Raw genomic sequence first — 16321 nt, forward strand, 5'->3', positions numbered from 1 at the left:
CATGACAACTATTTTATAAGCATGGATGGCACCAGTACATGTATGTTACCAATTTCTAAACTTTCAGCCAATTTAAAGTTCAACTTGTGAAGTTATAGATGAAATCATTTTCTCAATTTTTGACAACAGATTCTATGATGTCATACTTTACCCATAATCCTTTGCTTGAAAATCAAGATGGCTGACTACGTAATACTGATGAAAAGTGGAATATCTAGAGAATGAAAAGTGATACAACAAAACTGTAAATTGCATTCTCCTACATTTGTGGAGCTTTTTCTTTAAGAGTCATTATGTCGTTTGGATTGAGGTTCCCTTTAAGATAAATCTATCATTACTAAGAACATCAACACAAAATACCTGGTAACCAGGGAGAAACGGAAGCTGAATAACATGATACTGCACAATTACTATCATAAATTGAGTTATTTCAATAAAAAATATCTATGATGTCATATGTATATACCTAGTAATTAATTTTCCCATGTCTGTTAACAGGGGCATAACCTGAGCCCTACCTTGTTCAACCTATTTCGTAATGACCTGTCTGATATATTTAATTTGAACACATGTGATCCTCCTTGCTAAGCTTTCTTCTCTATGCAGATGACATTGTTATACAGAAACAAAGACTGATCTTCGAAAATGCTTACCTAATCTGTCATCTTAAACAAGAAAATGGAAGTTTTCTGTAAACACAGAAAAAACTAAAATCATGGTGTTTAATAAATCAAATACTGTGAACTATTGGATAATGATATTTTCTTTTTTTGAAGGTAGTGAAATACGTGCAGTAAAAACATTTAATTATCTGGATGTTGAAATTAGTGCTAATGGGAAATTAAAAGAATGAAAAACCTAAAAATAAAAGCACTTAGAGCACTTTTCTCATTAAAACAAAAGGTTGAATATAACCATGAATCTGATATTGATTTATCACTATCATTGTTTGACAAACTGATCAGACCAATTCTTGTGTATGGAAGTGATGTGTGGGGTGATGAGAGCTCTTCCAAGTCACCAATAGAAGACGTTCACATCAACTATTGCATGTTTCTTCTCGGCGTATCAAAACACACTCCATTAATGGGTATCTATAGTGAACTTGGAAGATATCTTATAGATATATTTGTTAAGAAATTCGTCCAAAACATTGCTCAAGGAAGCATTTATGATTGATGAAAAATTAAACTGTTATAATTGTATGTGCATCATGCTTATTTTATCTTTGTAGTTTATAGTTTTCGTTATTTTTTTTTTCATTGTTGTTATTATCAATAGTTTATGTAGTTTTCAGTTATTTTACCTTTGTAACCATTTCCACCCCCTCTAAGAAGTGTGTAAGTGTTAATAAATTTATAATACAATGTAAAGAGAGAAAAGAAGAGGTTGTTATGTTTTTAGGTATGACAGCTATCTTGGATATTTGTATTCACAGTACATATATGATTTGTTTACACCAATGGTAACTGCCTACCTGGTTTCTAGGAACAACATTATCAGTAATAGCACAGTTATATGGACAGGCAGTGGGTATACTTTGACAGCTATATAACATATGATCCTACACACAACCAGAAATTAGTTTTAAATTGTAACAGTGCAACAGTTTATGCTATTTAGTGATCAGAAGCAAAGGAGATAAGATTGGCAAGATTGCAGTTCATGCATTTGTGTATAAGTGTCAATTCACAGCCACCACAGCTAAAATTAACAAGCCATGCATGGCACAGTCCCCGTTAGTTATCAAATTTAAGATATATAGTTTTGTTTATAGTAATATAGCTGGAAATATAACCATGTTAGGAATATGATTTTTCAACATTAAAATGATCGTCATTAAAATGATTGTATCTGATCGTCAAACAAGTACTTGTTCATATTGAGAGATATTGTTCTGGAACAGCATTCAAAATCATCCATTTTGAATACATGTATATATATAACATGATGTATTACGAATATATAAAATTTAAATATAATAAGTCAAAGCATTTAAGAGATATGGCTCTAGAAGCCCAATCATTAAAACAAAATGGCCGCCAGTCAGCCATTTTTAATCAAATCTGAAAAATAAAATGACAAGCATCAGGAACCCGTAATGTCTAATATATGTACCAAGTTTGAACGAAATCCACCCATAAATGATTGATATTTGATGATTTTTTAGCACAAAAATGACCACCATTCGGCCATTTTGAATAGGATAGTCAAACCAATATATCTGTTTATCTATGACATGATGTATAATGAATATTTCAAATTTGAAAATATTATCAGTCAAAACAAGTCCGAGATATGGGTCTAGAAGCCCATTCATTAAAACAAAATGGCCGCCAGACAGCCATTTTGAATCTGATCTGAAAAATAAATGATGTGCATCAGACCTGTAATGTCTAATATATGTACCTAGTTTGAACGAAATCCATCCATAAATGCCAGAAATGCTTGATATTTGATGATTGTTTAGCACAAAAATGGATACCATTTGGCCATTTTGAATAGGATGGTCAAACCAATATATCTGTCTATCTATGACATGATGTATAATGAATATTTAAAAATTAATAATCAGTAAAAGCAAGTCAGAGATATGGCACGAGAACCACATTCAGAATACAAAATAGCCGCCAGTCGGCCATTTTGAACTTATCTGAAAAACAAAATTATTTGCATCAAGGACCTATAATGTCTAATGTATATACCAAGTTTGAACAAAACTCATCTGTAAACAGCCGAGAAATGCTTGATTTTGATGATTTTTAGCACAAAAATGGCTGCCATTCGGCCATCTTGAATCAGATCGTGAAACAAATTGAGGGGCATATGTATAATATCATGTATGATGTATGTGTGAAGTTTGATTGTGATTGGTCCAGGCATTTCTAAGATACGGACGGACATAGACGCACGCACGGACACACGAAGGTCAAAACATAAGTCCCCATTTTCGGACTGCGTCCGAACGGGGACTAAAAACAATCAAAAATGCTTAGAATGCCATAAAACACTAGGGCATTCGAATCTGGACTATACAGCCACATGTAACATGACATATGATTATAATAATGTATGCTAGATCTTTAAAATCAGACTTTTTTTGACCATGTTACATTTTTTAAATATTAAAGTTTTATAATGTAATTATCGGTAATAACAATGTTTGGAAAAAATTTTATTGAAATAATCCAGCAGCTCACCTGTAAATTATTGAAAGTGAACATATCACCACAGTGTTGACAGCTCATTTTTCTCATGGAACAGTTTTCTTGTAAATGTTTTTCTAAATCTTTCCTTTGTAGACACGTGTTACATCCAACGTTTGTACAGGCCACTTCACTCTGAATACAGGAGTCTCTCCAGTGGTTATCAAGGTCTTTTAACAAACCTTCCCATGTGCATCGACATACTACAACTTGTTGTTGTAATTCCCTTGTCACAAACATGTCACAAAATATTTTGTCTCTTATCAATACGTATCCACAATCAGGAAGGGGACATTGGAAGTTGTCCACATCACTGAAAAAACAAGCAAAAGTAAAAATATTCAGTGAATTGAACCCAAATACATGTATATCTACTGGAATAGATGACTGGATGAGTTGGACTGGCAGGCATGGCAGATTCCTGTCTTTATCTGTTTAATGCCAAAGTTTGATACAGTTTAGTAAATGATTGTAAATCTGTTTTCCTTTTGCATTGCAAGCTAGTTAATGGCGGTGAAGTTTTACTCTTAGCATGTCCAGTAAAACACCGTTGATATTTTTACATATGATAAGAGGACACCTAAGTTCACCTCTACTGCAATATATTTACATTTACATAACATATTCAGATTTTATAAATTTCAAATGACAGCTTGAAAACAACTTGACCAATCACAACCTGTTAACAGATGCATGGCAGTAAATTGATTGAACCTGCAAATGTCCATGGGAAGTAGACTTTACCAAATGGATTATATTGCCAATTGAATTTAAATTAAAAGGAAAGATCTTAATTCCAGCACAAATCTTTCATAAATATCCATAAAATACAATACTGATAATGAAAGATAAATTACACAACTTCATAACTGTGTTCCTGATTTGTGTGATTTGTTGGCAACAACACTTACCAGTAGTTTAAATATGTATAAAACAATATGTAGAGAATTACATGTAGAGAGATAACAGTGAAATACATAAAGATTTCTCTTTTAGCACTGTTGGAGAACAGTTACCATGACAACAGAGACATGTTTAGCATCAAATACAACTCTTACAAACTACAATATCAACTTCAGATTTGACCTTTGACCACCCAATTTAATATTTATATACTAAAAAAACAGTAAAAAAGGTCAGATATCACAGACATCATCAGACCACAAAAATAGGACTATGAAAACATGCTAATAGTTTATAGTCATGTGATAACAATGTGAAAGCTAGTTTACCAGCATGTTAATAGTTGGTACAATGGTATTGACTGGTCAGTTGTTATGCTTGGCTGATTGTTTGTATTTTCATGTGTATTGCCTTTGTAATCATTGCCATTATTATTAATTATATGACACATCTACCAACCTTAGTTTGCTTTCAATACAGGTGTGACAAAATCGATGTCCACATATTGACTGTCTTGGTTCTCGTAATGCCAAATCACAAATAACACACAGGAAATCTTCTCTTAAAGGTTCTTTAAAAGTGATGTCATATCCCATACTTTTGGAATCTTATAAAACACACCAAATCTTGTTCAATCTGAGATATAAGTGACAAGGTGATTAGTTCATAAAAATGTTAAATGTTAACTTTCTGAAATTCTAATCTAGAGAATTGTTTTGAGATGATCAAATCAGTCACCTGTTTACTTTAATAGCTGCGGTTTCGTAGCTCTTTAGTGCGACCTACAATCAAATCTTGCCCTAACAGTTTCATTTGGATGTGTTCATTTGGAAATGAGTGGAATTGAAAATTTTAATTCCGATCATGTTCTTACTTTTATTTATTTATTTGTTGCTACCCTTTTACATCAGGAAAAAAGAAACAGACATTTAAAACCTGAAGGAGATACAAAAAATAAAACTTTTAAAACTTAAAAAAAATGAATCTACATAATCTTTTCTATAATCCATGGCATCAATAAGAAATCTTTTCACAACTCTACCAATTTCTTAACATATCTCATAACTGTAATGTTGGGTGCTATTACCTAAAAGGAAATATAATAATTTTAGGAGAAGACGAAGTTCATTTTATTACAGACTGTAGCTATTACACCGATGAATTTACCAAGGAAATCCCCACCTTCCAGTCTGAAAACAATATGAACAAGTTTATTATCCTTATTAATACTAACCATCCTAAACTAATTAGACATGTGACACAGTATCTGAAAGTGTGTTTTGAAAAACACAAACTACATGAATTTTCTACTATTTAATCTTATGTTATTTTAACGTTCTGTTTTTTACTTACCTTTTTACTTTACCTTTTATTACTTTCAGCCAAAATTGAATTTGTAATTTCATTACAGTGTAATAAAACTGATTATTAATAATGCTTTACCCTTTTGTAATATCTTCGTAAAGATTTGTTTCACCATTTTTACATAGGATATACTAATATTTTTCATCATATTATCCCTATGTACTTTGTAGGTTTCACACTCTAAGTGTTCTAGAGTTTCATCACCTTTCTTGCAGCATGAACATGAACAATCACTATTGACATTTGCTCACTTTCTTTTCTCATACGCAAGATCTAGAGTGTATGACCTTGCTTTGAATTTAAGCTGGGCACCTTTATAATTTTCAACTGATTTTAAATATTTTTCACAATGCTTGATCTCAGTTTTAAATTTCATGTAGTGGATCAGACTTGATTTGTTTGCCATGATCAGACTGTCACTTGGCAATTGATCGCTAATTTTATTATGAATATTTTTCATCCTTAAAACAATCACTGAAAAAATCAATGCGTGATGACAATACGTCGGTCATTTACAGAGTAAAATTTAGTGGAGCTTGTGTTGCCTGTCCTCTTCCCTTGGGTTGGGTTTTTCTGTCTCAAAATGATGCCCCTGGTGTGTGAATGGTAGGGCTTGTTCTGGAGATATTTGCACTGTGCCCCACCCCGACTACGGTAGGCGGGGTCGGGGTTTCGACTACCGGAAGTGCATTGCAGCAAGTGACTAGATAAAATGGTTATCTGCCCCATCAACAAAATTGAAGAATTCGAATTCACAAAATGGATAATAATTTGTCAAATATTGTTTAACGCAATCATAACAATAGCTGTGGAATCATAGTCCTATGTTGCCGACCGCATTATTTACGTGACTGACTCTGGCCGGCCCATAAACATACAACAAAATTAAAAAGAAGACGTCCAAATGAAATTGTTATGGCGAAATTCGATTGTAGGTCGCATCAAAGAGCTACGGAACCCCCTGGGACGGAACCGCAGCGATCATAACAAGAGATTGTAAACATCCTGAATAGGTTAATCATTAATCTACGACTCACCTTACATCAATCTTCGCTTAAACTAACCCCACAACGTTGCAACCTCATAAACTGTACGATTTATAACTGATACAGACACCCGGTACAAACAATTCGTTGTGAAATTTTCTCACTTAATTTCTTCGTACGTATGTAGCTAAAATATCACGCCGGTCATACGTGATAGATTAACAACGTTTCGGGAGTTTCCCAGATTTTCACCAGAGGGGAATCCCAAAACACATTTTTTTGCATTTTCTGAAGCCTGTTTACAACAAGCGCCACCAACAATATGCAATTACACAACTTTTGTTTTTATCTAATCTGTTAATAGGATGTATTTCGTATTTTTTGGCAAGTCGGTATACATGTTTTACATACTAACAACGCAACAAACCCACTCCTTTCAATTTTCGGCGATCCGCTGCTAGGATTGCCCTTATAATCACTTTTGTCGTTTTGTTGGCGATCCGCTCCGCTAGGATTGCCCTTATAATCACTTTTTGTCGTTTTGTGTGTGTGTGTGTCTGTGTGTGTACATTTCCAGTGTTCACTATTATTTCTTCTGTGATTTTTTTGGCTTGGCCGATTTCGTTCAAACTTGGCAGGTAGGTCACACCTTAACCCTAGTTATAAGGAAAAATCTGAAAATTTTTTTTGGCCCACCGTTGCCATAGCAACAGCCAAAAAACTGATTTTTGGATAGCTTCGCGCCAAATGTATCTCCTCCTACAAATTTGGGATAAAACACTTCAGACATAGCTCATTCTACTCAGCTTGAGTGTGGGCACAAAGTTACCATTTGAATTTTTGATATCTGTTTTCATTACCGAGAAATTTGACCCTAAAGTTGGGGTAACTTTTCACCAGCAACGGCTTTTAACTCCTCTCTGATTGTTTCGGCTCGGCCGGTTTTGTTCATACTTCACAGGTAGGTCGTGCCGTCACTAATTGGAAAACAATCCTGGCCCACCATTGCCATTGCAACATCCAAAAACTGATTTTTGAATACTTTCGCCCCAAATGTATTACCTCCTACCAGTTTTATCGGTGTCGCTGGGTGTATATGATAAAGGGAAGTTGTGCAACCAAATTTGCCGAGTTCGCAGTTTTTCGCCAATAAAAAAATAACTAAGGCAACAACTCACGGTTTTTCAGCATTTTTGTAATAAAGACAATATTCTCCATCAATAATCCGCCCAAAACAGGAACATTTCTACTAATTCTTGTGTTTTTTCGACGTTTTTCGAAAAACCTGCGATTAGGCTGTGAAAGTAGAACATTCCGGAGGGGGCGAAATGGAAGAGCCATATTTAATGTGTAAAAATAGAACGCGTATTTTGACCTCTATTCGGTTGTCTCCAAAGAGCCCAGCATCCATTGCCTGGCAATGCTCTTCCATTTCACCAGTTGCGTTTTTTTGGCTAAAATTTGGGCAGTACTGTCAGTCACGAAAATTGATGAATAAATTAATACACATAAAATATGAATCACGGGCTAATTCAATGGTCACCGAACACTCCCCTGTGGCAAGATAGTAGCATACTGTATATTTGACCCAGATTTGACAAGCATGGTACAGTTTTTTGTGCATGTCCGTAATAACGCGCACAAAGGATTGTGGGACAGAGTCCTTTATTTGCTGGCATTCTTGACTTTTGACTGCAGTTCTTTTTTATATTTTAGAGTAAATGCTTTTGATATGCTCTTAGGTTTCTTAATATCCGTCTGAAATTCTGGACTGTGGTCATATTTTTCGATTAGGAGTCGTATATTTAAATAACTCACCGTGACTAATGTTTTGCATTATGAAGTATATTTTTATGAAGGTCAACACACTGTACTTTAGGTAAATATTTACCATCTCGTTATTTCATTATTTCGCTTTCCAGCATTTACAGGAAACGCTTCATTCTAGAAAATGCTATCGCAAAACGGTTGGAAATAATAAATGTAACAGCAGAATACGTCCTAGCACAGTCACTGGACTAGGAGAGTGATTGTTGTCCTAGTAATAAACTAAGTGACTTCCAAAAACTGAATGGTGTTTGCGAACTTCGTATTAGTTATAAACCGACGTTAGCTTCACGTTTATGTCACACCATGGAAACAGCCAAAAACATGGTGCTTGTTTTTGAGCGGAGCGGATCGCCAACCAGCCTACCGGCTTGTGTGTGTGTGTGTCTGTGTTGTGTACATTTCCAGTGTTCCAGTGTTCACGTATTATTTCTTCTGTGATTTTTTTGGCTTGGCCGATTTCGTTCAAACTTGGCAGGTAGGTCACACCTTAACCCTAGTTATAAGGAAAAATCTGGAAATTTTTTTTGGCCCACCGTTGCCATAGCAACAGCCAAAAAACTGATTTTTGGATAGCTTCGCGCCAAATGTATCTCCTCCTACAAATTTGGGATAAAACACTTCAAACATAGCTCATTCTACTCAGCTTGAGTGTGGGCACAAAGTTACCATTTGAATTTTTGATATCTGTTTTCATTACCGAGAAATTTGACCCCAAAGTTGGGGTAACTTTTCACCAGCAACGGCTGGGCTGGTTTTGTTCATACTTCACAGGTAGGTCGTGCCGTCACTAATTGGAAAAAAATCCTGGCCCACCACTGCCATTGCAACATCCAATCAAAGAAAGCTTAGAAAGAACTCCCATGTGCTGAGAGTATTGGAGACACATTAAATATAATTCGAAATTATTTAGCTGAAAACTAATTATGCAAATCAGAAAATTAATATGACCAGATTTGAGTGTAAAACTAATGAGTTCTGCGCAATGTAACAGAAAATCTATGTCTCCAAGTTTAATTGAAATGTGATTAGAACCAAAAAATTATGAATTATTATGCTTATTAGGGAATTAATATGAACAGATTTTTACCCAAAACTAATTAGGTTTGTACATTGTCCTAGAGCATCTTTATACTAAGTTTCATTGAAATGGAATAATTAGTACCGTGAAAACTCCAAAATTTCGACCCCTCTAAAAATTCGATCGCCTATTTATTTGCCGGTTTCTGTGTTTTATTTACCTACAAATTTTCGACTCCACTAAAAATTGCCGACTCATTCTTATTCGAAAATTGTGACCAGTTTTAGTTTTCCCCCAAACGAAAAAAAAAACGATGTGAGCGTTCAAACGGGACCTTCCTCGAAGGCATGAATCCGGGTTTCTGATTGACTGAGAGATTTTTATTTTATTGGTAACGAAAATATATTCTAAATAAACGAAGTTTCAAATAAAAACGAACACAAAAATCTCGGCATGCTGCGTTTCTGAATTGTTGATTATTACTGTACTCAGTAGTGATTATAATAATGTACACAAAATAAATTTGTTGAATGGTTATGAAATACAAATAAAAGTCAACTTAGTTTCATCGTAAGCGAATGATTCCGGTCTCGTATAAACGTTTGATGCTGTAGGATATCCGCCATGTTCTCTTAGGTCAAATAGGTCAAATCGCTAATTAACCAATCAAAAAGCTGGATGATGCCAACGTGTTCAAATTACCATAGCTTATTTAAATATGTTAATGTTATTGAACGCAATGCGGAAGAAATTGGTGTTGTAGTACGATATTTTGGCTTGGATTTTGATGCGAAAACGGCATGATTTTTTTTAAATAAAAAAATTAGTTGTTTTTAAAAAATGACGCCAAAATACACCTTAAAAGTCCCATTTTATTTTCTTAAATCCCATTTTATTTTTTAATCCAAGGGCGAATTTACGGCAGAATTTGGTCCCTCAAATAAGGGACACGTGAGCTTTGATTCTAACCGGATACATTGCACTGGGTCGGGGAGATAGTTTGCTAAACTTCCATGCATCTTTTGTCCAATGGGTACCTGTACTTCGAACATTCGCAAGTTTTTCTAGGTAGTGCGAGACAGCTTTGTCTTTTGACCTATTAGTTTTGTGCTGACCTCTTCTCCGCGTCTTGATGTTTTGTTTTGCTTGTCATAATACTCACTGATTGATGACTTTGTTTAGATTTTGAGTTACAACTCGGCCACGACCTTTGCTTTTACCGTGAAACATGAGGAAGTTTACGTCAATTGACGGACATTGCATTTTTTAAAAACTAATGAAGCACACTGTCTATCATCCCCATTTTTTCATTTGCTGATTTCTATTCTGAAAAATTCGACCGTCCGAAAATGCACCTTAATTTTGACTATAAAAACACGTCACATATCGAACACCAATTATTTAAAACCGGTCGAAATTTTGGAGTTTTTACGGTACTTTAGATATCAGTGTGAAAGCTTAAAATTGGTTAATTATGCAAATTAGGTAATTAATATGTACAGATTTTAACCCACAATTATTCAGGTCTGTCTATTGTCCTACAGCATCCATGTACATTCATTGATATGTGATGTATAGTACCTGAGATATGTTGGCCCACCATTGCCATAGCAACAGCCCAAAAAACTTTTTGGTAGCTTAGCGCCAAATGTATCTCACCCTACAATTCTAGGATAAAAGAGCACGGACGTAGCTCATTCTACTCAGCTTGAGTGTGAGCAAAAATTTACCTCAAAGTTGGGGTAACTTTTCATCAGCAACGGCTTTTAACTCCTCTGTGATCCGTTTGGCTTGGCTGATTTTGTTCATACTTGACAGGTAGGTCGTACTGTCACTAATTGGAAAAAAATCCTGGCCCGACACTGCTATTACCTCCTACCAGTCTTGCAATAGCAGTGTTCAAATGACCATGCTTTTTATTTTGGCTACGTTGCGCACTAACAAGAGAACACCGCCGACATTGTCACACTGTATCAACGTAATCCCAACGCAACTTTGAATGAACTATAAATACTGCCTTGAATCTAGAAAATACTAACGCAAAACGTTTGGAAATAATAAATGTAACAGCAGAATACGTCCTAGTAATAAAGTAAAGTGACTTCTACCGGCCTGCTTTACGTACTAACAATGCAACAAACCAATTCCCTTCAATTTTATTAACCGTTATCAATTTCATAATCTAATTTAAAACAACATGTTTCTACATGCATTGGTCGACAGAATGTTTTCAAGTGATGCTATTGTGTCATACACACTTATAAAAAAAGAAGAGTTTGTTGCCGGGGGTGTAGCAACTTAAGTACCCCTGGTGAAGCAAAGGCATCATCTTTATAAATTGCATGCCCTTTTCTGAAGACGATAACCTTTTTACAAGCGCCACCAACAATAAACAATTATACAACTTTTTGTCCCACTCTGCACCAGTACTAAAGATGTTAGTTATGCATATTGAAGTCACATGACAATATGTAGTCATCTAAACCATAAGTCATAGCACATTGATCTCAACCAAAAAACTTTAAAATCTTTTGAATGGTACTTGAGAAACAAATGAAAATGTTTAAATTAATATAAACAATTTGCTAATTAATATTCAAATTAGGACATTAATATGCATGGTTTTTAAAAAAACATTCAGGTCTGTGCAATATCTTTCAGCACCTTTGTATCAAGATTCATTGAAATCCGTTAAATGGTTGTTAAGAAAAAGTCTTGTAAAATCTGTTGAATAGTAAGACTAGGTTTCTAACCACTAACGTAATTCACGCAAGTAGAACGTGTTTGGAATAGCCAGACAATCAGAATCTACCACGTTTGCATAATATGCAGATGACATTTGATAGAAAGAGAACCATCATCCACTTTGTTATATTTTTTGCTCACACTATTATTATTCAACTTTCGGCAATGTCATGGATGTCTTAGAAAGATTAGACTGCACAGGACTCTGTAGTGACTATTTTCAACATGCTTGCTGCCCAGACGGTTCACTGGATTCACAGAAATGGCGCATAGAGTAAGATTATACATGCAAGCACTGTGTTTCAGCTACCTGGTCTGCAAATTATACATGCAATCACTGTGTTTCAGCTACCTGATCTGCAAAAGTCAAGCTCATTAATACAACATGAATAACAACTCAAACTTTGCAAGGTCTACAAGTTATTGGCAATCACGCTCCATTTTTGCAAACACTGCACTCTTTTTGTTATGTAAGCTATTTTTCATTTTCGAAAAAAAAACATTGAGACTTTTAAGCAAGTCTAGGATGCATCCAATAATGGTTACCAAAATTTGCATACTCCTTGTGAAAACACTGGTTTCTTAGTAGTATTTTAGTAATAAACTACCGCGCGTGCGTGCGTGTACGTAAGTGTGTGATGACCAAGGTTCAGTCCCCCTATCCTGGTACATATTTGGTTCTCCAAGGAGGCGTGTCATTACCAATACACATCGCCTGCTTTGTTACATACCGATTACGATGAAGTCGTCAATTCATGTTACACGAATTGGTAAGATTGAAGATCTGGCATCACGAACTGATGTTCTGCAGTGCTTCAAAACACGGGTCAAGTTCAGAAATATCAAATGAATTTAGATACCATCTACTTACCCACACACTTGATGAATTTGAAGCACTTTTCTGCATCAACAACGCTGTCGTTACGGTTAATGGTCAGTCTTTGCAGTTCCCGGATTATTTGATATGAACAACCGATCGACACTGACTCCGTATCTTTTTCTGGAACATTTTATTAGTCCCCGTTCGGACGAAGTACGAAAACGGGGACTTATAATTCGGTCTCCGTCCGTGTGTCCGTCCGGAGTCATAACTCAGAATCCCTTGGACCGATTCCGTTCATTCTTTGCATGTGCCTAGTACTTTATGTGGGACATATGCACATGCAGTGGTTTAGCGATTCGATTCAAAATGGCCGACTGGCAGCCATCTTGTTTTTTTGAAAATGTTGTATTTTGGACATGCTTTGTCAGTTGTCATTCAAACTTGGTACATAGATTATACATGTTAGGATACATGTCCATGACGATTTATTTCGCAATTGGATCAAAGATGGTCGATTGGCAGGCATCTTTTTTTTTTTTTATGTGGTATCTTGGACGTGCTCTGTGAGTTTTCATTCAAATTTGGCACATGTACTTTTTCCGTGTTAGAATGCATGTCCATGACAATTTGTTTCAAAATACCATATTCATTCGTATTTGGCACATACATCATACATATCAGTGTGTTTCATAATCAGATCAAAGATGGCCGAATAACGGCCGTTTTTATTTTTGGCCATATTACTACTACATGGAACACGTTTTTTTGATGTAAATAAACAATCTGTTGTATACGCCACTTGGAACTAAAGTTTCAAGGACATGCTCGCGACAACCCCTCTGCTTTAATATGACGAGCACAAAGAGAACTTTCAAAAATTTAACGGGGACTGTGTCATTTTCAATGACTTGTATTATGATTAATAATGTACTGTTATTTCATGACTTTGTTTTTATATCGTCTATTTTTATATTGTATAATGCTTCAGAGTTTTAAATCGATCATTTGACATTGTAGAATATTGTAGTTTTATTGACTTCGAAAATCGCTGTTGCAAGTTTTCGTTGCTTGTTGGATTGTATACTGTGAACCAATTGTAAGTACGAGACTGTAATTTGGTTTTCTACTGAGAAATAAAATATAGAAACGTACGCGTGTGTGTGTACATACGTGCTTGCGTGTGTTTTACTTCTCATTGACCTCCCAAGTAACCTTTCCCTATTGCTGCAGTGCAGTGCCCCCACAGGCCGTACCTGGATTTACGGTAACACTGAATGATGAGACAGTAAAAAAATAAACACATCAATCACTTCTCAAAACTTTCCGTTTATTTTATCAGTTGCCAACAAGAATGTTGATACATTATAAGCCTCTTACTGAGTGATGTGAATGACAACCATCACAGATGATTCATTGTTGACATTGAGGTTTTTTTTAACTAATAATAAACTCATGTTTAAAGGTGCGCTGCGTCCTGTTCGATATGGGACTCATAGCGATGTATACAACGCGTGTAAAATACATTGTTTATTTAAATAAAATTTGAACATGCCCTGCGCGATGACCATTGTGCTTTAATTGACATAGGTACAAATGTATTCATTCGTTTTAAAAACCAAACAATGAATATCGGTTGAATATATACAGAAAGTAGATCATAATCAACAACTGGCATAGCATGTATAATACCAACAGTGCTATCGGTAATAAAAAAAACTAAAACCATTATATATACATGATACCAACATGTTTAGGGTTAAAACCTTTTTTTTTTTATTTTATACGTTTTTTGTTTTTTATATATTTATTTTTAACTCAAGTCAAAGAACATGAACTTGCACATGCAAATAACGATATAGTATATTGCATCTTTGGTGTTCTATGATGATTGTCTTTCACATATGTTCATCAATGAATGTCTAACTTTTTGCAAAAATTTATTGGAGAAACAATCGTAATACCTCTGTAAAATCAAAGAAAGCTTAGAAAGAACTCCCATGTGCTGAGAGTATTGGAGACACATTAAATATAATTTGAAATTACTTAGCTGAAAACTAATTATGCAAATCAGAAAATTAATATGACCAGATTTGAGTGTAAAACTAATGAGGTCTGCGCAATGTAACAGAAAATCTATGTCTCCAAGTTTAATTGAAATGTGATTAGAACCAAAAAACCAAAAATTTATGAATTATTATGCTTATTAGGGAATTAATATGAACATATTTTTACCCCAAACTAATTAGGTTTGTACATTGTCCTAGAGCATCTTTGTACTAAGTTTCATTGAAATGGAATAATTATTACCGTGAAAACTCCAAAATTTCGACCCCTCTAAAAATTCGAACGCCTATTTATTTGCCGGGTTTCGGTGTTTTATTTACCTCCAAATTTTCGACTCCACTAAAAATTGCCAACTCATTCTTATTCGAAAATTGCGACCAGTTTTAGTTTTCCCCCAAACGAAAAAAAAACGATGTGAGCGTTCAAACGGGACCTTCCTCGAAGGCATGAATCCGGGTTTCTGATTGACTGAGAGATTTTTATTTTATTGGTAACGAAAATATATTCTAAATAAACGAAGTTTCAAATAAAAACGAACACAAAAATCTCGGCATGCTGCGTTTCTGAATTGTTAATTGAATTATTAATGGCGTCGTACTGTCAACACGTGTGTGAGTGAGCTCTTCAAAATCAAATCGATACGGCGGTTGCAGGTTCATTACCTTTTTGAAATCAACGTAGATCAACCACTAAATATATAAAGAAAGCTTGGATTACGTTAATCATGACTAGAAGATCCGCACGGAACACCAGAACCAAAAGTTTTGCCTACGACTCCGACGAGTTGGATCAATTATGTGCCGACATAGAAATGGCCGATTCAAAACAAAGGAAATCAAAGAAAACACCGAAAGGAAAGAAAATGAAGTTCTATGCAGTGGTAATTGGACGGAAGACGGGGATCGTGACTACTTGGAAAGAATGTCATCGACTGACGAATGGTTATCCAGGCAACTGTTTTAAGGGCTACGATACATTAGAAGACGCAGAACAGTATATTCAAATGTACGGAACTGACACCGATGGCATAATTAATGGGAACAACAGCCCGGAAATCACGTCAAACGTAAGTTACGTAGAATCCGATAAAGACAATTCTATTACTATGATCAAGTCGCTATTGAATTCAAATAATAATAATGACTGTGGTTATGAAGACAACAAAAATCACACCAAAGACAACTACCAACAATCGACTACATGCGATAGATCAACAACAAGCCGCCATCTTGAAAAAACGGAAACAGTAAACAGGGCAACAAGTACTCCCATTTCTCATCGAAGAAATCTAGAAATGTCACAGTTTGAAATCATGATCGACAGTATTGAGGATAAACACATCACTTTATCAAATAGATTTGCCGAGTTGGAGCTTAATCTA

General features: G+C 35.1%; 1 protein-coding gene across 3 annotated transcripts in view; it reads right to left on the reverse strand.

Annotated features, from left to right (window-relative positions):
* The window catches only part of LOC102802434 (uncharacterized), a 30677-nt gene extending 24013 nt beyond the window's left edge, over positions 1–6664 (reverse strand). The window contains exons 1-3 of one of the 3 annotated variants that reach the window (XM_078011967.2): positions 6512–6664; positions 4569–4745; positions 3201–3519 (exon numbers count right to left, since the gene is read on the reverse strand). In XM_078011967.2, the coding sequence (XP_077868093.1) occupies positions 3201–3519; positions 4569–4705 (456 nt within the window). In that variant the 5' untranslated portion in view covers positions 4706–4745; positions 6512–6664. Of the gene's footprint in view, positions 1–1477; positions 1738–3200; positions 3520–4568; positions 4746–6511 lie in introns of those variants that run through there. The other 2 variants (XM_085490807.1, XM_085490810.1) reach the window with 2 other exon arrangements.
* Positions 6665–16321: the final 9657 nt, after the last annotated feature.

Source organism: Saccoglossus kowalevskii, chromosome 2, assembly GCF_978046115.1.
Source record: "Saccoglossus kowalevskii chromosome 2, keSacKowa6.1, whole genome shotgun sequence".
NCBI classification, from domain to species: domain Eukaryota; kingdom Metazoa; phylum Hemichordata; class Enteropneusta; family Harrimaniidae; genus Saccoglossus; species Saccoglossus kowalevskii.